At 44.4% G+C, this 23,617-nt stretch overlaps 1 protein-coding gene across 10 annotated transcripts in view; it reads left to right on the forward strand.

Annotated features, from left to right (window-relative positions):
- LOC125710026 (low-density lipoprotein receptor-related protein 1B-like) overlaps window positions 1–23,617 on the forward strand; it is a 339,401-nt gene that overhangs the window by 286,816 nt on the left and 28,968 nt on the right. For all 10 annotated transcript variants that reach the window (XR_007382901.1, XM_048979177.1, XM_048979181.1 and 7 more), the window contains 6 exons: window positions 10,523–10,639; window positions 13,866–13,972; window positions 15,524–15,656; window positions 19,681–19,790; window positions 20,874–21,006; window positions 23,244–23,366. Coding sequence is in view for 9 of the 10 variants with exons in the window: in XM_048979177.1 (XP_048835134.1) it covers window positions 10,523–10,639; window positions 13,866–13,972; window positions 15,524–15,656; window positions 19,681–19,790; window positions 20,874–21,006; window positions 23,244–23,366 (723 nt within the window). In the remaining variant the exon portion in view is untranslated. The remainder of the gene's footprint in view (window positions 1–10,522; window positions 10,640–13,865; window positions 13,973–15,523; window positions 15,657–19,680; window positions 19,791–20,873; window positions 21,007–23,243; window positions 23,367–23,617) is intronic.

A 23,617-nucleotide genomic window follows, 5' to 3' on the forward strand; every position in this document is an offset into this window, starting at 1 on the left:
GTGTCACGCTCTTCGACTCACAGAAGAAGGGCGCACTTTCTGGCTCCCCCCATTCCAGAGACCAGTAATCAGTGGCACTGTCTACCGCCACTCAAACCCTGCGTTTGCACGTAGCCCCAGAGGATTCAGAGCCCCCTGTTGGCCTCAGACAGTCACTACACTAAATATTGAATAATCACATTCCTTATTTAGGAGATGGTGAAGCAATATGTTCTGCTAACCAGTTACACAGCTACAATCTATTCGGCCCCGGAACTGGGTGGGCACAGGCTTGGAGGGCGGCTGTGGGGGCAGCAACAATCTTCTGACGCCCCCATGCTCCGGAAGCCCCCGTGGTCCTGAAGGCTTCTCATTTGTGCCTGTTGCGGAATTGCTTGTCTGGCTTTGACATGCACTTTATTATTTAAATAAAGACATCGTATGTTCTGAAGTACTGTCAAAGAACTGGATGTCGTTTCATATTTTATCATCTAACACGCTTAGTATTGTCTGTGGGCTTAAAAAAGCCAGAGCGTGTTCACTTCTGCATTCCTTTGGGAATATCGGCTCCCTTGTGTGGGAATCCTCATCGTGTGGAACCAAAGCTCTCTCTTTCAACCATCATATGGTGAAAAAACACAGCTAGTTTTCCAGTCAGTGTTAGTTTTACAGACAGGGAGTTTTGTGAGTTCAGATTTAATAGCTTTGGCTGCTTGAAGAGGGATTGTTTTGAAAGGTCACACGATAGCATTGCATCACCTGCAGTAAACAGCGGCAAGCGTGGACACAAGGATTCTTATCACTCCATGGACAGAGAAGCTCAGGTGGGCTTTGGTGTTAAGCTGATATCAGAGACCCTGTGCCTGATAGTGATTGGCTGTCTTTGAACTTGAAATTATTGATGAGACTGAGTGTTGGAGCTGCTGTGAGCAAACCAGCATATAGAGTGAACCATTGTGTGAACTGAGATGGAAAGACACGTTTCCTTTATTTTTGTTATTGTTGTTATGTATGGCAATTCAATCACGGGGGGCAGAGAGCAATACCATGACCCAGACCTCCAGGATTAGGGATTAGATCCTGCTTACACTCTATGCACCCCATCCGGCCTGTACCCGTGCTGCTTTCTGCCCTCTGACAGCCTGGCACCCCATCCGGCCTGTACCCGTGCTGCTTTCTGCCCTCTGACAGCCTGGCACCCCATCCGGCCTGTACCAGTGCTGCTTTGTGCCCTCTGGCACCCTGGCATCCCATCCGGCCTGTACCAGTGCTGCTTTGTGCCCTCTGGCACCCTGGCATCCCATCCGGCCTGTACCCGTGCTGCTTTGTGCCCTCTGGCAGCCTGGCATCCCATCCGGCCTGTACCCGTGCTGCTTTGTGCCCTCTGGCAGCCTGGCATCCCATCCGGCCTGTACCCGTGCTGCTTTGTGCCCTCTGGCAGCCTGGCACCCCATCCGGCCTGTACCCATGCTGCTTTGTGCCCTCTGGCAGCCTGGCATCCCATCCGGCCTGTACCCGTGCTGCTTTGTGCCCTCTGGCAGCCTGGCACCCCATCTGGCCTGTACCCGTGCTGCTTTGTGCCCTCTGGCAGCCTGGCACCCCATCCGGCCTGTACCCGTGCTGCTTTGTGCCCTCTGGCAGCCTGGCACCCCATCCGGCCTGTACCCATGCTGCTTTGTGCCCTCTGGCAGCCTGGCACCCCATCCGGCCTGTACCAGTGCTGCTTTGTGCCCTCTGGCAGCCTGGCACCCCATCCGGCCTGTACCCGTGCTGCTTTGTGCCCTCTGGCACCCTGGCACCCCATCCGGCCTGTACCAGTGCTGCTTTGTGCCCTCTGGCAGCCTGGCACCCCATCCGGCCTGTACCCGTGCTGCTTTGTGCCCTCTGGCAGCCTGGAACCCCATCCGGCCTGTACCCATGCTGCTTTGTGCCTGATGGGCAGCCTGGCACCCCATATTTAGCCTGATTTTTTTGTAATATATCAGGCTTCATGGCAGTACGTTCGTAAGTATGAATTGTCTGTAAGTCAGACTTTCCAAAGCCAGGGAGTACCTGTACTAAATAAACAACTAAAAGATGAATGTAATAACGGCATCTGTCAGGAAACTTTATAATTAAGGTTAAATCTTAAGTGTGAGGTGCATTTAATGTAAAGTATTTATAAAATGACTTGTATGCAGAATGAGTTTCACTGCCAGGGAAACAAGATGCCTACCCCACTAGGGCTATCATTTTAGTTATTTACATAATCCTTATTTTTGTCGTCCTCATCATCATGTGGACTGTCAAAAATACTTCAGCTTTTCACACTTAATACATTTTGAATTGTCAATATACAGCACTGGAAAAAGTTAAGAGACAACAGTAAAATTTTCTGTTTAACCCGATTCTCAATTTATGGATATGCACGTGTGTAAAATATACATTTTTTTTTGCAAACTGCAGCCTGACTCTTCCCTGTTTCTCATTAATGAAGGGCTTCTTCATTGCTTTATGGGTCTTCGGTCCTGCTTCTAGGAGCCTGTTATGAAATGTCCTACCAGTGCACTTCACACCACTTAATGTCTCCCATTCTTTCTGAAGGTCACTTGAGGTCATGCTCCGATTTATGAGGCACTGCCGGATAAGTAGATGCTCATCTCTGGCATTAGAAAGTTGCTCCTGCCCTCTACCAGGCTGGTTTTAGGTCACTGCCAGTGTCTCCTGCTTCACCTTGTTCTTGTTTACTGCTGTCTTAGAACCTCACAGCCTGGAAGTGGCCTGGTGCACAGGGTAGCCTTCTGTCAGCAGAACCAGGATTAAACCAGGATTTTAAAATGCAGATTTAAAAAAAATATTTATAGAATGGTCTCTACATTTTTACCAGAGCTGTATTTCCTTATTTTTAGTTTACATTAAATTTAAATATGCATAGTGGAATCTCCCTCAAGCCGACTATATTAAATAACGATTTTCAGGAGTGGTAATCATAAATAATATTGCTGGAGTTAGTTATTAACTTGTAATGATATTGAGTGATATTGGAGCGGACAGCTGCGGTGACATCACAGGGGGCCTGGCGTGTGTTGTCTTCATGTCCAGATCGATGTGGCCATCATAGCCTGTGGATGCACGCTATTCTTCTGGCCTGACACTTAATTCCGCTAATCTGGACGTATGCTTTCTCAGCGTGTTTACAGTCGCCCACCACATTTAACGAGCATGTTGACTCCCCTGTCACTCTCAATGTCCCCAGTCAATACAAGATGTCTGATTAATGTCTTGCGGTTTCACCCGTGTCCGTGGCTAACTGACTTAGCTGTGGTCTTCACCGTGGAAGATCAAGCCTGTTATTTACCAGCTATTGCTCGTTGTGGTCTTTACCACGTTTTACTGTTACTCCAGGGTAAAACCAGCGCTTATTTTTTTTCTGTTTCCATGTTTTGTTCACCATATTCTTTTTTTCTTATATTAGTTGCATGATCATACTCCTCAGGTGGTGTATCTTTGCCCATCAAGGCTTACATTTGTTGTCGCATACAAAGTAAATTTTCAACCAGCACTTTAAATTGTGTGATGTTAATAGCGACATTGTATGTCATGCACATGTAGTTTTCAAATTGTAAGGATTTCGAATTCAGTTTAGGTTAGAGCACCATTTTAATACCTTCCTTCCATCACAACAGTATACCCTGGTATATGGTATTTCTACGGTGTTCAGCAGGCAGAGGCAGGGCGGTGGGGAGCCTGAGTGCCCGCCCCTTTTGCTCAAATGATTCAAGGTGCCCCCCTTTTTTAGGTTCTAAGTGCCTGTTTGCAATAACTGGTGATCATGCAAAATTAACTGACCCCCTCCACACTCACCCCACCCCCCCATTCGAACACCTGCCCCTCAGAAAATCTCTGCATGGCACTGGTATTATCATCACCAGCTAGTTAAAACACCTATCATCGGCTATCATCACCTAGTTAAAACACCTATCATCAGCTATCATCAGCTAGCTAAAACACCTATCATCAGCTATCATCAGCTAGCTAAAACACCTATCATCAGCTAGCTAAAACACCTATCATCGGCTATCATCACCTAGTTAAAACACCTATCATCAGCTATCATCAGCTAGCTAAAACACCTATCATCAGCTAGCTAAAACACCTATCATCAGCTATCATCAGCTAGCTAAAACACCTATCATCAGCTAGCTAAAACACCTATCATCAGCTATCATCAGCTAGCTAAAACACCTATCATCAGCTAGCTAAAACACCTATCATCAGCTAGCTAGAACAGCTATCATCAGTTAGCTAAAACACCTATCATCAGCTAGCTAAAAACACCTATCATCAGCTAGCTAGAACAGCTATCATCAGCTAGCTAAAACACCTATCATCAACTATCATCAGCTAGCTAAAATACCTATCATCAGCTATCATCAGCTAGCTAAAATACCTATCATCAGCTATCATCAGCTAGCTAAAACACCTATCATCAGCTATCATCAGCTAGCTAAAACACCTATCATCAGCTATCATCAGCTAGCTAAAACACCTATCATCAGCTATCATCAGCTAGCTAAAACACCTATCATCAGCTATCATCAGCTAGCTAAAACACCTATCATCAGCTATCATCAGCTAGCTAAAACACCTATCATCAGCTATCATCAGCTAGCTAAAACACCTATCATCAGCTAGCTAAAACACCTATCATCGGCTATCATCACCTAGTTAAAACACCTATCATCAGCTATCATCAGCTAGCTAAAACACCTATCATCAGCTAGCTAAAACACCTATCATCAGCTATCATCAGCTAGCTAAAACACCTATCATCAGCTAGCTAAAACACCTATCATCAGCTAGCTAAAACACCTATCATCAGCTATCATCAGCTAGCTAAAACACCTATCATCAGCTAGCTAAAACACCTATCATCAGCTAGCTAGAACAGCTATCATCAGTTAGCTAAAACACCTATCATCAGCTAGCTAAAAACACCTATCATCAGCTAGCTAGAACAGCTATCATCAGCTAGCTAAAACACCTATCATCAGCTATCATCAGCTAGCTAAAATACCTATCATCAGCTATCATCAGCTAGCTAAAATACCTATCATCAGCTATCATCAGCTAGCTAAAACACCTATCATCAGCTATCATCAGCTAGCTAAAACACCTATCATCAGCTATCATCAGCTAGCTAAAAACACCTATCATGAGCTAGCTAAAAACACCTATCATCAGCTATCATCAGCTAGCTAAAAACACCTATCATCGGCTAGCTAGAACAGCTATCATCAGCTAGCTAAAACACCTATCATCAGCTAGCTAAAAACACCTATCGGCTAGCTAAAAACACCTATCATCAGCTATCATCAGCTAGCTAAAACACCTATCATCAGCTAGCTAACACAACTATCATCAGCTAACTAAAACAGATGTCGCCGAAACATTATTCATTTGTCATAGGAAACTATATTAAAACTCTGTATAGTTTTTTTAAGATTATCTAGTTATCCAGTATATATTAAAAATCAGTCTGAAGTTCATGGGCACGGCTCCAAGCCAATCATAAGCATTTTCGTCCTTGTTGTTTGACGCACTCATAGACAGTATGTTGCTTTACTAAGAAACTGAATAAAATGAGTAAGGAAAGAAAAACAATCACTAACAGACATTAGCCTTCCTCTCTATGGAAATTTTGGATTCCATAGATACGATATTGAGCAAACACAAGTGATCTGTATGCACAACTTGCAACAACACCGCCAACTTATTTGATATTATTTTATTGATAGATAATAACTGGTTATATTTTGCTATAGTTTATTTTGAGTACATTTTCAAATTCATATTCATTTTCATAAACTTCATAAATACTGCAACATTTATTGCACAATATTCACACTGGAATATCTGACAATTTTCCAATATTGTGCAGCCCTAGATTACGAGGAACAGTTTTATTTTTTTTTATGAAAAAGAGAAGCACAGAGGTTTTCATTTTTACTACTGTGCGACTGTAAACACACACACAACTTCACATAGGACATCCTTGTCAGGTCTGTTAGCGTTCATCGGCTGTTCTTTTTGTAATAAAAAAAAAATTACGATAAAGCCCTCTGGTATCTCAGGAGGCAGTTAGTGGCTCAGCGGGCTAAGTCTCTGTGCCTGTGATCGGATGGGTGATGGTTTGAACCCCAGCCTCGACAGAAATCACATGTGGGTCCTTAAGAATGGCCCTTAACCCCTCAGCCCTAGGGGTGTTGCACCTGAGCTGAGACTTCAGAGAAGAGCAAAATGGGGGTAGCTGAAGAAATGAATTCCTACTTAACCTTTATTGTACTCACACTTGTGCAATGGCTCATAAAGGATTATACTTATACTTAGCGTGGTCAGACCCCGAAATGGTGTTCTGCTCTTATGTCTGAATGGCCTGCAAATTAGAACATCCAGAGACGGAAGTCACACTGAGGCAGAAATCCTGCCACCCCAGTGCCAGCTAATGTACTGTTCTGGTAAACATTTCATTCCTCCACAAGCTGTTTAGTTCTTTGAAGTGGCATTTAACAATACAGCCTGAAATCTAATGAGCCAACGCACAGAATCCCAATGTTGCTTTTTGTACAGTGTCACTTCACAAAAAGATTTCATTAATGTCATGGGAGCTAAGTGGATGTTTCCATTTACCACGCATGAATAATTTAGATTGTTGCATCATTGCAAGTTGATCGCAGGTCAGTTCGCAGTGGCGTTTCTTCTTTTTTCTACGGCCAGCTAATGGTGGAAATTAATTCAGCACACGCTTTATGTATTGGTTTTAAAGCCATTATGTTGTGCCATAAAATGCCGATATATCTCGTTCATGACATAAAGTAATAAAACAGAAAAACCCTACGAACTTTCATGTCCGTCAGCTTGCCTTTTGCTCCAGAAAGGAACTTATCAGCAGTAGTGGAGCCAGAAATCATAGCGTGTGAGTGCCGGCAAAAAATCTGCTGGGCCAGTCCCATCACAAATGGTGATGGCGAAATCGCACTACAGACTCAACTAGCTATCCATACACCCATTCATTTTTTGTACCTGCTTATCCTATTCAGGGTCAGAGGGGGTCTGGGGAACAACCCAGAATGGGGTGCCAACCCATGACAGGGCACCCTTACACCCCATTCACACACACCTATGGGTAGTTTGGTTACTCCAATTAACCTCAGAATGTTTTTGGACTGTGGGGGGAAACCAGAGTACCAGGAGGAACCCCCACAACGACATGGGAAAAACACGTGGAGCTATGGCAGAGACACAAACCCAGGTCCCAGAGGTGTGAGGCAGCAGTGCTAACCGTGTGTGTGTGTGTGTGTGTGTGTGTGTGTGTGTATACACACATTCACACAAAGATAGACAGATATAGAGAGATAGATAGAATTCTGTAATAGTTTCGTTTGCATGTATTCGTTTCAAAGTTTTCTCCTTTATTGAATCTAATTTAACACGATTAATTGCAGATGCCAGCTGCAGAAGCTGATCTGAGTAATGATGAGGTTACCGTAGTGAATATGATGTCCTCAGTGTATTCATACGCTTTACTTGTTTTATTGTTCTTGACATGTTTTGTTGTGTCGCTTGGAAATAATAATGCTGCTGATGATGCAAAAATATGAATGACTTTTTAAGGAAAAAGTTCAGGCGGGGCTCTTCCGGTCCACATTCGGTCCATGTATTAAGGAATGCCCCTGCTCTAGTGGGACTCTTCCGGTCCACATGCGGTCCATGGTTTAAGGAATGCCCCTGCTCTAGTGGGGCTCTTCCGGTCCACATGCGGTCCATGTTTTAAGGAATGCCCCTGCTCTAGTGGGACTCTTCCGGTCCACATGCGGTCCATGTTTTAAGGAATGCCCCTGCTCTAGCGGGGCTCTTCCGGTCCACATGCGGTCCATGTTTTAAGGAATGCCCCTGCTCTAGTGGGACTCTTCCGGTCCACATGCGGTCCATGTTTTAAGGAATGCCCCTGCTCTAGTGGGACTCTTCCGGTCCACATGCGGTCCATGTTTTAAGGAATGCCCCTGCTCTAGCGGGGCTCTTCCGGTCCACATGTGGTCCATGTTTTAAGCCCCTCCGTCATAGTAATAGCTGCATAATTTGGGTGACTGTCCTGTTGGACCATGTTTATCTGTTCTAAAACCATCTTCTCAGCAACTGAATCAGGTTCTTCTCTGACTGACCCTATATTTTTCTCTGTCGATCTTGTCTTTGACAGAGATCGGGACATTTTACCTGTAATACGAAGGTAGCTGGTTCGAATCTTGTCCTTGCAGAATGGTCACACCTCCTTTGGACCTATGAGCCTTAAGCCCCCCCTGCAAAATGTTCCAGGGAGTTGACAGCTTATCCTGTACTCTGATCCCAAGCTTCACATTTAGTTTTATAAAAAAATATGACTTCAATCAAAAAAATAAAAATGGCAAAAATCTCGTATTTCATCTGGTCACTTATGTTTAAGGTTAGGGCTAGGTAGGGATTAAGGTGTGTGTGTGTGCGCGTCTGTGTGGGTGCATGTGTGTGTGTGCGCGCTTCAGCAAACCATTTAGATATCTTTTTTTCTCCATTTATTTCACCCCTAGCAACTTAATTTCATTGTTCCTTGGTTGGTCTGTGTGTGTGTGTGTGTGTGTGTGTGTGTGTGTGAGAGAGAGAGAGAGAGAGAGAGAGAGAGAGAGAGATGCACATGATGGAATATGTGAAAACTATCGCATTGTAGTGTACTTTTTCAAATGGCAAATAAAACATAATTTCCTTTCAAGAAACCGGCCCATAGTATGATGCCATCACTGGCATGAGTGAGAATAGGGATGGTGTTACCAGGGTGATGATCTGTTTGGTTTATGCTCCATAGTGCTCCAATTTTGGACCAATGGGCTCAACAGCTTTCATCAAACCCAAATGATTTTTTTTTTTTTTTTTTTTTGCCAGCAGGCTCAAGGTGATTCGCCATTGGCTTTTCTCAGACATACGAGTCTGCCTTTGTCTCGGCATAATTCTGCCACTCTGTGCTATAGCTCACCTTCTTGGTCTCACCACCGACGGCTCCCCATCTCTTCAGGCCGCTCACTTCCATGGGATAGAGTGACCTTGGGGTCCTGCATGGTGTTGCATTTTTATATTATGTTACACTTGACTTTAACAGCGTTCCTGGGAAGATATGAGGCTTCTGAAAACCTTTTTAATAACTTTTTCCCCCAAGTATTTCATCCCTAACAACTTCATTTCATTGTTCCCCGGGCAGTTCTTCGGGCTTTTTGACAGTGCGACTGATCTGATGTGTGCCGTTTCACTTGTGATACGTTACAAAGTCAGTAAAGATGCCTTCCCCTCCTCACGCCAGAGAACACAGGTGGATTCCATATCAAAACAGGTGGACCTCATTTGTGTTTTAATGCGATTTCTCATGAAAATAGAATACTAATTTAGGTTGTTAATTCAAAGAGGGCTGAATAGTAATCAATCAAGGCACTACCGGGTTATATAATTCAAAACCATATAAAAACTTAATTTAATTTAAAATTAAAGAAAATTACTTATGAGTAGAAAAACACCATTTACATATATTTAAATTCGACCTTGCAAGACAGACAAACCAGTAATTGGCAGGGTGAGTCCTTTCTGAGTGTCTGCCAGCAATCAGTCTTTCCTGTGGTGGTGTTTTTCAAACTCAAACTGTTCTGTCGGTGAAAGCCCTTCAGGAAAGATAGGTAGGGTCCCTCGGAGCGATTTTCAATCATTTGTATCCCTCCTAAATTGATCCTGTGATGTCACTGCTCCTCATATCTGTCTGCCACTGGTCTTTCAAGCACACCAGGTGTATTCTGGCCCACAGCAGAAAAGGTTGGTGAGATTAACATTCCCCTGCAGTCTGCAGTCAAATTAGAATTCAGTTACTGCCGTAAGTGTAGGAACCGGCACTCAAACACGGCTTTGTGATGTGTTGATTAATTATTATACATTCGTCCATTCTCCTGGCAGCGGGACTACATGTCTAACATGGTTATGAAACTGCGTCTTGCTGATATCCTGTAACAGGAAGCCAAACAAAACATGAATCAGACAAACAGAAGTTTTAACAATTATTTATTTATTATTATTTTTAATTATAGTAATTTTAAACAACATTTTTTATTACCCCCTAAGAAAATTATAGTGGTGACAAGCAATTACATCAGAAGGGAGAGCAGTTTTAACATACAGGCGTATTATAGCTTTGAGTACAGCTAATTTATATACGTATTTATATATTTATGATGCTACACATATAGCACAAAGTCTGTGAGTGCAAGGACATCATATGCAGTAGAAACACAGACACAGGTAAGTAAATCACTTTTGGTTATATTTCATCCTTTATCTTAGATGATGATTTCCTGCATGCCTGGGAAAACCCGTCTGGTTTTCTCGCCGGGTTTCTTATGTGGCTACCTGTTCATCCAGTGATCACTTGGTACTGCTGGGATCTCTCACCCGCCATTGGTGTGCCCCTGTTAGCGCCCCCTCTCTTTCTCTTTGTGACTAGATGAAAAGACTTGTGGACCTCACGAATTCCGCTGCAAGAACAACAGCTGCATCCCGGAGCACTGGAGATGCGACGGCCAGAGCGACTGCGAGGACAGCTCCGATGAGGAAGCCTGCAGTAAGATCCCCGGCACACTCTCATTACTCTTGTCTCTCTTGTCTCCCTCTCTCTCTCTTTCTCTCTTTCTCTCTCTCTCTCTCTCTTTTTCTGCTGTGAGATCCCCTTCTGTGCCGGTATTCCCACCCACACTCTGTTTCTCTCTCTCTCTTTGCTGTAAGGTCCCCATCTGTACCGGTATTCCTGCCCCCTGTCTCTCTCTCTCTCTGTCTCTCCCTCTCTCTGCTGTAAGGTCCCCATCTGTACCGGTATTCCTGCCCCCTGTCTTTCTCTCTCTCTCTCTCTCTCTCTCTCTCTCTCTCTCTCTCTGCTGTAAGGTCCCCATCTATGCCAGTATTCCTACCCCCCTGTCTCTCTCTCTCTCTCTCTCTCTGCTGTAAGGTCCCCATCTGTACCGGTATTCCTGCCCTCCCTCTCTCTGTCTCTGTCTTTCTCTCTCTCTCTCTCTCTCTCTCTCTCTCTCTGTCACCTCAAACATGATTGATTTATATGGTACATTTCATGTCAGGATTTTTTTTTTTCTTTTTTTTTCCATTCTCATTTTAACACAAACTGTGATCCCAGCTCCGTGATAAGCTCTAGCGATGAATGTTGGGGGGGGGGCACTATGTTTGTATTTGCCTCATTTTTCGGGAGTATGTCGGCTATGCATTTGCCCGCCCCCAGCTTTGTGTGGGGGGGGATAAAGGCAAAATGAAAACTCCAGGGTCTCCAGCTCTGCCCCCACTCCGCCGTGTCTCAGTGCAAACACTTTTTAAATTAAAGCGCAGCTCGCTGTTAAGATAGCCATCTCCGTGGCCGGCCCTGGCATATTGTCCCTCCTGCCAGGAACCACTGGGTATCACTGGATCATTTTCTTCCCTCCTGGGCGCCTCTTTATCCACACCAGGCGCTTCACACTCTGCCGCTACCTCATCACATTTAAATACATCTTTTTCCTACTTGACGGATTTCGTTGCTCTGGACCAGATGTACAATAGGGCTAGAAACTATGGTAATAACTGGAGTCTGGGAGTAGTATTTTTACCTTTTAGCCTTTTTTAGGAAGCACTTAAGAATGTCTGAACAGTCAACAAGCCAGGGGGGCAGTGAATTTCTGACTGACGGGTCCTTTATTGGGTTTGTGAGAACAGCGTGTCTTTATTAAATTGCACAGCAGGCTTTTTAAGAAAATACATGGCTTTTGGATTCAAAATGACTGATAGGTGACATAATGGTGTTGCTTTAATTACAGAAGGGTGAGTCTGGTCTCTAAAATGGTCTGTTGTGGTGTGTAGCATCATCTTGCAGGAGATGAACGTTAGTCTTTTATTGAATTCCTTGCAGTGCCCCCCACAGGATATTGCTGATGTAAATATACACTTGATAATAAAGTAAAGTTTTTAAATTATAACATTCCATCCGTCAATAGCTATCTTTAGAAGTATTCCGTTGAAAACTTTCAGTTTATTGCAGGGCTTATTGATTTGTTCAATTTAGTTTATATCAGCTTATCTAATTAAAATTAGAGTTTGGAAATGATTCTGTCTCTCTGATTTTAACTCTTTAATTCGATCGCCATCCTCTCCTACAGTCCTCTGTTTTACCTCATTGTTTGAATGCCACCCTCCCCCACACTGGACGGGTATCTTTTTGGTGTCCTGCATCTTGCAGCTCCTGTTGTTCTTTTCTTAATTATGACACTGGCTTCTCTCCATGGTGCTTTTTCTAATCTCATGGAGTAATTAAGCGGGCTCTTCACCAGGGCTCACGCATCCTCTCTGTGCCCAGACTCACGGTCAGATCACGGGGAGAGAGAGGAACGCCTGAATTCACACCCAGGTGTTACCACTCCCGGGGAGATTTGTCCTGATTTCCTCTGTGTGGTCTGTCCACTCGCTCTTTGGCCACTTTCCGCTACATTTTCTAGCCACGATACATCCAATAGAAATGAAACCGGAAGTTCCCTGTTATCCCTGTAAAATATTTTATCACGATAAATGTTTTCATATCGTGTTTATTCATATTTAATTCAGGCCATTCATATTTACTTTATTTTATGCATAAAATCCACCTTAAACAGATTCAGAACATGGAAAAGACAACAAATTGAAGAGCTGCAAACTGAAATCTAATTTTAATAAATAAGTCGTGTTGTTATAGTTTTGATTGTGGGCTTTTTTCCCCCCAATCCTCCCTTGAAATGCAGATGAAGTTAGTTTTCAGTGTGGTTTTATTATTTTTTATTTCAAATATACTTTCCTGTTTAGTTTTGTATATTTCACTTATTAGTTTAATTTTAGTATTTTTTAGGCATAGACTGAAAGTTGTACAGCTATTTTATGTGTCTTATTTTAAAGAATCCAGCATGAATATGTAGAGTACATCATGTATTCAAAATGAGCAAAACATGTTCCAGGTTTTATTAATGGACAGAGAATGGCGATATACTGGATTATGCTTTCTTGAATGATTTCAAGGGGAACTATTTAGCTTTAGCTAAATAGTATTTAAAAATGGTAATGGAGAATATTTGATAAGTGTTTTTTTTATTTATCTTATTTTAGAAGCTACGTGCATTTATCAGTTGTCCCTGCCCTGCCATGACCCAAAATCACTGGCTTTGTTGTTGCTCAAAAAAGCACTTTAACTCTAAGGTCATAGCTAGCTACAGTAGCTAGTTAGCCGAACATGCTACTTCAGCATCTCGACCCCTATGGTACTGCATGCACAGGTCCACAGAGCAGTTAGCCACCAGTGCCAGTGCTTGTGTTCCAAATGAAGCATACTTTGCGGGTGATAGTTTATCACGTGAGCTGACTGGTTGGGGGGCTGTTAGGGCTGACTTTACAGCTGTGGGAGCCAGGGGTCTCCCTGGTGGCATGGCCTCCAGGGCCCTCAGTCGTGGTTCGTTAGCCCAGACTGACAATGAGCAGAATCCCCTGCCGGCGTAGTAGCCCCCCTCCAGCAAGCAGACTGTTTTTGGAGGCACCAGTGGAGCGGATGGAGCCTCAAGTGAGGTCCCTGGGCATAGGTATACATTCCGTTCTGGGTGACAGGTACCGGTCCCAGTCAAATCAATGGAACAGATTTTCTAGGTCAAAATTAAAGTCTTCACGGCTAATTAAATAGGCTAATTGTGTACCGTGCGATCATATTTGCATCATGTGTGAAAATGCTTGTGGCAGCTACAGGCTACAGTCCTGTGCTGGAAATCATGTGAGACTCATAACTGTCCTCAATCCAGGGCCAGTGACATGCACCTTGAAGGAATTCGCTTGTGCCAGTGGGGAATGCATCTCGGCGCGATACCGCTGCGACGGAGATGACGACTGCGCCGACAAGTCGGATGAGGTTAGCTACCCTTTCTACCAAAGTTATACTGATGCAACGGGATTTATAAGAGTATTTAACACTGCTGTGTATCATTTTGAATAGTCACTGTCAGGATAGGATTAAATATTCACATATGCTGAAATATTTCACATGTTAAGTATATAAAATGTGTATAAATGATTACCATTTCTGCTGTTTTAAGCCATTGGTTTTTGATAAAATGTAAATATACTTCTCACCCCAGTTGGTGCTTCTTCTTGGGTTGCAAAAAGCTGCCACTGTATCACCCACAACTGTGTCACAGGGTGGGCTGTGGCAGGCCAGCGAGGCGCTGCTCAGGGGGAGGCTTCTGGCCTGACCTCTCTGTCTGTGGGGTCTACCTGAAAGACTCATCTGTGTAATCATAAAGGGCACCACCTAGCTAGCTAATCAATCTGCCTCTGGTTCTCAGGGTGGGGGAGTTGATAATCAGGCACCAGAATTAAATAGCAGTGCCTTTGATAATGTGCGATAGTGCTCTTTGATCATTTCCCCCAGTCGTTGGTGGTATTTTGTTCTGTCTTGTCTTAAAATTTGTTGTTGCGAAGGCCGTAACCAAAAGCATGGTCGACGCTCAGGTTTACCATGAAATCACTTTTTCCAATGTTCATTTTTTTTTCTCTCCAAAAAATTGCATAAAAATGAAAAAGGGGAAATTATAAAGCAGAATTACAAATATGTCAATTTTTGTACAAAATGCATGCATGTATGTACAGTATTTCATCAACTGAGTTTGTCAGTGCCTACTGAAGTTCCCTGATAAGATGTTTAATCATTAAAAAAAGCATTATTACCTTTAAGTACGGGCTTAAAACAGTTATAATTAGCAGTGCACAGCCAATGAAAAACCGATGAGAAATCACCCCTTGACAAACAGCGCTTCCTTAATGTATAAAACAATATTTAATTAGGGAATAAAAACCCCTTAAATAATCAGTTTATTCCCTACTGTCATTTGCTACTGTTGCTATAACAACACACTGCAGGCTTGATTAATCTTATTTAAAGACTAACCCCTTTACATTGTCGTCCCCCCTCCCCCCCCCCCCCCCCCCACACACACACACACACACACACACACACACATTTAATCATGGCTACACAGGTGAATCCAACTGCACACTGGGAGGAAATAACTGCGGTATCAGTCTGTGTGACATTAATGTTGACATTTTGCAAATGACATTAGAAACTTGTTTCTGAGTCAGGTCTACTTTCAGAATCTGAATCAAGATCAAGACTTTTATTGGCCAAGTAAATTGAACATACAAGGGATCTGTCTTGCTGACTTAGTATAACGTAACGTGCAAGATGATTTACAAGAATGTAAACATGAAAATTTTACATGTACCTTTAACAGTAGCCAGTCAGAACAGCCTGAGATGGAATAGAAGGTGAATGTATAAGGATATATGGAAACTTAGCATCAAGTTTCACTTGCTACTACTTAACATGAAGTGGGGGATAAGTGTGGGTGAGGGGGCATGACTGAGCACAGCGAGACCAACGCTGCCCTCTTGCCACCAACAGAAGGACTGCGAGATGCGTTGCTCCGAGGACCAGTTCCAGTGTCTGAACAGCCTGTGCATCCCCCGCAAGTGGGTGTGTGATGGGCAGGAGGACTGCAAGATGGGGGAGGACGAGAACAGCTGCCAGAGCACAGGTAAGAGCCCGGTCAACCCCCAGCGGGCTCACGCAAAGATGGTGGACCCCTGGGTGGCAGATTTTATTTCTTCTTGTTGCAAAGAAATGAAATGATTGTCAGTCTAACATACTCAGCTGAATGGGCCCAACATGCCAGCTCACAACAATAAAAGGAGAGCAGATTTACAGAATTTCAACAAAAAAATGCTTTGACCCCCAACGGGCTGGAGGGAAGGCTGAATGCAATCGTTAGTGCCATGAAGGTTAGAGAGGGGCAGACTGCACCAGAAAACCATGAAGGAAAAATCCTCCTTGCTGAAGTAATTTATATAAGCTGTAGCCCATCCACAGCCTGTGTGTGAACCTGTGTTCTCAGCATTCTGCATAACTGACCTGATAACCCCCAATTTTCAGATATTGGACTGCACATATGTTTTTAATATTGTAGTTATGCTCATCACTTGTACTCTTTTTTGATCTGCAATAGAATAGGACGCCAGGAGGAATTTAATGTGCATAATAATTTTAAAAATGTGTTCAGCTTTTAGTTTTGATAGTGGAGATATACAGTAACATCTGAACCAATGCCCACTACCCAGAAAAATGTCTTGCTTGACATTGCACAGCTCAAAACGCAAAATAAATAAATAAAGTAAAATTAAGATATTTATTTAAACACAGTTTTTGTGTGTTCTGTTTTGTTATCTGCATATATCTCATATCCAGTCATACTGGTGACTTTTTAAAATATTTTTGCAGAAATCACCATTTTTAAGAAAACATCAATTCAGTTGCAGTTTGATAGTATAGGGGAGGGTTTTCTGAAATAGTGGCTGATTTGTAGGGACAAATTATTTATCATAATTGTTTATTCTACTACCATTTCGAAGGGAATTTGTGTATCAGGTCTCATTTTAATAATGTTTTAAATTGAGATGCAAGGGACACGAAAAGGCATCACCAACCATCACCATCAAAGGAATTTCTGACTTCTCTCTGACCTTGCATTTTAAACACTATGTTGTGGAAGTGGGAGTGTTGGGCTAACCAGAAGGTCACGATATGTGGGACTGTTGGGCTAAACAGAAGGTCACGGTAGGTGGGAGGGTTGGGCTAACCAGAAGGTCACGGTATGTGGGCGTGTTGGGCTAACCAGAAGGTCATGGTATGTGGGCGTGTTGGGCTAACCAGAAGGTCACGGTAGGTGGGAGGGTTGGGCTAACCAGAAGGTCACGGTATGTGGGCGTGTTGGGCTAACCAGAAGGTCACGGTATGTGGGCGTGTTGGGCTAACCAGAAGGTCACGGTATGTGGGCGTGTTGGGCTAAACAGAAGGTCACGGTAGGTGGGCGTGTTGGGCTAACCAGAAGGTCACGGTAGGTGGGCGTGTTGGGCTAACCAGAAGGTCACGGTATGTGGGCGTGTTGGGCTAAACAGAAGGTCACGGTATGTGGGCGTGTTGGGCTAAACAGAAGGTCACGGTATGTGGGCGTGTTGGGCTAACCAGAAGGTCACGGTATGTGGGCGTGTTGGGCTAACCAGAAGGTCACGGTATGTGGGCGTGTTGGGCTAACCAGAAGGTCATGCTATGTGGGCGTGTTGGGCTAACCAGAAGGTCACGGTATGTGGGCGTGTTGGGCTAAACAGAAGGTCACGGTATGTGGGCGTGTTGGGCTAACCAGAAGGTCACGGTATGTGGGTGTGTTGGGCTAAACAGAAGGTCACGGTAGGTGGGCGTGTTGGGTTAAACAGAAGGTCACGGTAGGTGGGCGTGTTGGGCTAACCAGAAGGTCACGGTAGGTGGGCGTGTTGGGCTAACCAGAAGGTCACGGTAGGTGGGCGTGTTGGGCTAACCAGAAGATCACGGTATGTGGGCATGTTGCGCTAACCGGAATGTCACGGTAGGTGGGCGTGTTGGGCTAACCAGAAGGTCACGGTAGGTGGGCGTGTTGGGCTAACCAGAAGATCACGGTATGTGGGCATGTTGCGCTAACCGGAATGTCACGGTAGGTGGCTGTGTTGGGCTAACCAGAAGGTCACGGTAGGTGGGCGTGTTGGGCTAACCAGAAGGTCACGATATGTGGGAGTGTTGGGCTAACCAGAAGGTCACGGTAGGTGGGCGTGTTGGGCTAACCAGAAGGTCACGGTATGTGGGCGTGTTGGGCTAACCAGAAGATCACGGTATGTGGGCATGTTGCGCTAACCGGAATGTCACAGTAGGTGGGAAGGTTGGGCTAACCAGAAGGTCATGGTATGTGGGCGTGTTGGGCTAACCAGAAGGTCACGGTAAGTGGGCGTGTTGTGCTAACCAGAAGGTCACGGTAGGTGGGCGTGTTGGGCTAACCAGAAGGTCACGGTAGGTGGGCGTGTTGGGCTAACCAGAAGATCACGGTATGTGGGCATGTTGCGCTAACCGGAATGTCACGGTATGTGGGCATGTTGCGCTAACCGGAATGTCACGGTAGGTGGGCGTGTTGGGCTAACCAGAAGGTCACGGTAGGTGGGCGTGTTGGGCTAACCAGAAGGTCACGGTAGGTGGGCGTGTTGGGCTAACCAGAAGGTCACGGTAGGTGGGCATGTTGGGCTAACCAGAATATCACGGTATGTGGGCATGTTGCGCTAACCGGAATGTCACGGTAGGTGGGCGTGTTGCGCTAACCAGAAGGTCACAGTAGGTGGGAGGGTTGGACTAACCAGAAGGTCACGGTGTGGGTACTTGGTGGTTGCTGAGTTTATATCCATATCCCAGGAATTCATTGTAATCACACCCAGAAATCACAGCCTACTGATGTTTGTCTTCAGATGGCCTTCTGTCTGTGAAAATATTACAGGAAGTGGTTTAATTTTTTTAAACAATACAGTTCTCAGTGAAAACCCAATGTGAATAGTGCAAAGTGCTTTGAACGGCTCCATCTTCTAAGGCGGGAATTAGTGGCAAACTCTGTGATGGATGATTGAAAGGAATGCAGAATCAAAGCTGAAAGTCATCTCAGGATTGATGTGTGGCAAGGTCTGGCCGCTCTGAGTCCACATGAGTGGTCTGCCCCCCCTGCCTGCCCGCCCACACAAGGCTTTCCTAGCTGTTTGTACAATACATGTACAGGTCCATTGGAATGCTTCTTTTCACATACCGCACCATGCTTTCCATTGAAACACAGGTGCACATACAGAAACACACACACGTGTGCGTGAGTGTGTGTGTGTGTGTGTATATATATTTGTATAGACAGTTCAGAGTTTAGCTTGGGTGTCTGAGGACCGGTCTGCCATTTATGCAGCACACTGCTGCATTTTGGAGCATTAAGGGCCGGCCTCACTCAAGGCAGCCTTGCCAACTTTCGTCAGCTGGCTGGAGTGAGACTTACAATTTGAGACAAGTCTGCCCAGGCATGCACACGCGTTAATATGTATGTAACAGTTTTATTATCATGTAAATAGTCTGTAGTGTTTGTAAACTATCCCAGCACTGATGTTACTAATTATAGGTTTATAATTGAATAATATAGATTTGCCATCAGATTTCTTGCGTGCGCATGAGTCTGAAAGCTGAGTGTCACGCCAGATGAGTGAGAGTTGGCAACCCGGTCAGGGGCCCAGAGGACATGTGACTATTCTGGTGCCACCAGGGGTCACACTGGCGATCTTCCGATCATGGGCACAGAGGCTTAACCAGCTAAGCCACACATCGCTGCTCTCTTCCTATGTATGCCCAAAATGTGAGCAGTCCTGATAATTCCATTTAATGACACTGGATCTTTTGGGGGCAGTGTGCGGATGATAGGGTTAGGACACACTGTGCCTGTGATCGGAAGGTTGGCGGTTCAGATCCCAAGTTTGGCAAAGTGATGTCACTGTCGGACCCCTCATCCAGTCCCTTAATCCCCAATTGTTCCAGGGACTGGCTGACTCTGCTGTCTCAGAAATGTACATCTGCTTAATATTATGTAAATGTGTTCCCCCATTACGTGGTTGTTGTTTAATAAACAATTAAACAAGATGTCAAAGTTGTTTTCCATTATAACTAATTGTTTTGGCCGTTTCTAGTGGCGACTCCGTCCTGTTCACTGGATGAGTATGACTGCGTCATTGGGGGCTGTGTCTCTGCCCATCTGAGATGTGACGGCCACGACGACTGCCCAGACGCCTCTGACGAGGTGCGTATGTCTGCTCTGAGGCCAGAAGGTCCTTTCTGTGCCACAGTTACACGTAGAATCATCTAATGCCTGCATCGGGCGACCTGAAAGGGCTCGGATCGGAACGCTAATTAAACCGGTGCTCTGTACAAAACGTGGTGTAATTGTGCAGGTGTGACCATGGGCTATTTGCTGTTGGTGTCTTTCTATCAAGATACATTTATCATTGGGTTACATGATACATTTCATTTATATCACTGGTTTCGTACTGTGTGTGGTAGTGATATTGTTAGAGGAAGGATTGAGACATCCCCTTTGTAAATGATAGACCGTGTTTAAATTGTTACAAGGTGGCTGCAAGAGTAAACCGACTGAGGAAATTGAAAATCATTTTTGATGTGGTCTTCCCCATCAGTTCAATGGCATTTTGCAATAATTGCCTCAATGGCTCGCCCCCCAGGAAGCTCGATGAAGGACAGGCAATGTAGCATTGAAAACAAAAGTTTCCTGTTGTCTTTTATGGGGAACAGGTGCTAATCCAAAACAAAAAAAGCTCACAAGCTGAGCCAATTAGCTGCCAAGGAAAATCGCCATGCTCCTATTTTCCATCACCCTGAGCGATGATTGCAGTCTCATTATGTCAGCTCAGCTTCTCCATTTTTTCTTAATGACAAAAAAAGACCGGGCTTATAGTTGTATTTGAGGGCTCGGCACGGTGTCAAATTTCTAACGAGGATAGCCATTGTTTGTCCATCGAATCTCAGAGGGGCTTCGTATAATTAAAATCATCTTCTTTGTTCAGTATACCTGCGCTCTGTTAGTAGTGTAGCTGTTTGGGGGCTTTAACAACTGATAACAGTCAGCAGTTCTGCAGTGTTAAATTTTAATGTTATTCCAAGTGATGAAAAGTCCTCTAATAAAGGTGAGGTGATTTACTTTGGTTTCCAGCGCTTCAGAAGCCTTCCCACTGGCTCCCTCTCTCACTAGCGTGTCACATGCCCCAACTCTGTTTCTCTGCCCTTCTGCTCCATTTGCCGAAGGGCGATACAAGCGGGACAGGTACTTTGAGTCGGTCAGATGGTATCCCGTTGTCCCTGTTGGCAGGTGGACTGCACCCGAGAATGCAAGGAGGACCAGTTCCTGTGCAAGAACCGGGCCCACTGCATCCCGCGCCGGTGGCTGTGCGATGACGTGCACGACTGCATGGACCACAGCGACGAGGCAGACTGCCACCACGGTGCGTTGCGCCATGCTGACGTGCTAATGTTTCTCTGGATTTGCTTTGACATGCTGATGTAAAGCATACTCACATACAGAAGGGCTCTAATCTGGGTGGATATTCTGGTGAAGGTTTTCCGCTACCAGATATGTGTGAAAATCCACTAATGACTTAAAGAGACATAATAGTCCTGTCTGTTGCAGTGGCGTGTCTTTCGGTGTCCAGGACGCTTATCTTCGAAGGCTGTTGTTTTCTTTTTAAATATGTCATTTACATTTGAAAATCCGCATCAGCTGAGTTTAGTAATGCTTCTAATGGATATATAGACTGTTTTGTCCTTTTGGTCTCTCTTGGCTACGTTGAAGATAAAATTGCCTGCAATCCCATCATGTAAGAGTTACCCATGAATTATACAGCAATTTTGTTGCCTGTGGTGCTATCAGACTTGCAGATAAGAATCGGCAGAAAATCTGAGCTTCTTCCCCCAGTTTTTCTCCTAATCCCAGCCATTTTTACAGTTATTGTGTGCCTTTATACAGTAGGTATCCAACACAGCAGAGGTCCCGCTGAAGAAACAGCAGCCTTGGCTTTTAGGCTTGAGTCACAGTATTTTGTTTTCCACCACTGAGGATTACATTTATATAAAAAGGATGTTTTTGGGTATTTTTTTCCTGGGATATACAATTTCACTAGGGCATAACCCCTCTCCCTGAATGGCCTTTATTCAAAAAATGTTTTTTTGAAGGAATCCTATCAGTCATGAGGATTCTATTGTATTGTATCTATTTTTGTAGAAAAGGTTTCAGTTCGGCAAGTCGGGGCTATCCAACCTCAATAGGGATCTGGCCTGAACTCTGAACCTAATACAGGAACCCGCAGCCATGAAGAAATGACAATCCAAACAGGATAATAATTACTATCTGCTCGAGTGAAGTTTTCAAAGGTGTGAGCCAATCTCATTTTTTTTTATACAATGTGGGAAAATTTCAACGGGCAGCATTGTCCAATTGTTAAGAAAGAAAAGGAGAGAGAAGCAAGAAGAACCATCTAATTTACAATGCGATTATTTCATTCCTTGGATGAGTGGGAGACTGTGATCTGGAGGGAGCCTGGCGTGTCACACGTCACATATGACGCACCCCGCTTGCTTGCTTTATTCACATCGAGGAGAATTTGCTTCGCCTGTGTGGAGAGCAAAGAGGGTGACGAGGATGTATTCTTCATTTTCTTTTTTCTGCGGGATTTGGAATTGATTAAATTGCTTTCTTTTGAAGCTGAGTTGAGAAGGCGTGTTGGTTGTGCCAGTATTTGCTAAATGTAGGCGTATGCGTCTCAGCGTAGCTATGGCTAGACTGTTTGAGTCACGCCCGCGGTGTGTTTGCGCTGCGTAATTAAGACCCGCTTCTGATGAATGCTGCCCGCCGTTCACAGCTGTGCAGCTGCCGCTGTCTTTTGTTTTATTGTTTTTCTTTTCTTTCTTTTTTTTTTTTTGCTTTGCGTTGTGGTGGTTTCCATAGCAACAGAGGTGTAGAGGTGTGTTATGAGCAGCTGCTAGTTAGCAACTGTGAAGCTACATCAAACTCTGACAGATGCTTTCCAGTTGTCGGACCAATAGGTCAGACCTGTCTAGAGGAAGCCAATGACAGACGTGTCTTAGATGCATTGTCTTTTTGTTCTCAGTATGAACTGTTCATTCTTTTGCAGTCATTTAATTTTCCTGGCTAATTGCTGCATATAGTAATTACTCTAAAAAGCACAAAACTGATGTATGACATCCTCAGTGATATTTTCCATCACCACCTGTAATTAACCTCCATAGGAAGAACATATGGCTTAGAACGTTAAATGTTTATGAGAGAGTTAACCCCCTCAAATGCCAGGGCATGGGGAGTGCTGGGGTGGTATGTGGCTCGGTGGGTTACATCTCTGTGTCTGTGCCTGTCATTGGAAAATCTGACCCACTGAGCTCTAGAGCAAGACCCTTAACCCTCAGATCTTGTGGTCCTGCATGCTGCCTGACCCTGTGCTGTGACCCCCAAGCTTGGTCTTACCTGTATATGTTTCTGTACTCATGGAGAGCATGATTGGATATGTGAAAAGGCACAGGAATGAATGAAGATTCACTGTTATATTATTTTCTTTTGCTATCCATGCAGTGAACTTTTGAATTCCTGTTTCTTGCTAAACTCATTTGCGGAAACTTTCTCGGAATAATTGTATCTGTTTTCTTTTATGCTCCACGGGAATCTGTGCAGGAGGTTATTCTTGCCGAGCTGACGAGTTCATTTGCAACAACACGCTGTGCAAATTGCACGTGTGGGTGTGCGACGGCCAGGATGACTGTGGGGACAACTCGGACGAGGATCCTGACATGTGTGGTAGGAGCTTTTCTTCTCACCTTTAAAGAACACACAGAAATTAAGAAGCAATACATGATGTCACGCTTCTCCAGGTGCCTGAGGATAGTTGCTGTGGGATATTGCTCTTCAGTAACTTCGAGTGCTGGGATAGATGTGAGTCATCGAAAGAGGACTTCATTCAGTGGTGCGAATTGTGTGTGCCTCACAATAGTGCTCAGAAATCCTGAGAGCAAATGAAAACGGAGAGTTTAATGGTAAATTCATTGAAA

This window comes from Brienomyrus brachyistius, chromosome 16, assembly GCF_023856365.1.
Source record: "Brienomyrus brachyistius isolate T26 chromosome 16, BBRACH_0.4, whole genome shotgun sequence".
Classification (NCBI taxonomy): domain Eukaryota; kingdom Metazoa; phylum Chordata; class Actinopteri; order Osteoglossiformes; family Mormyridae; genus Brienomyrus; species Brienomyrus brachyistius.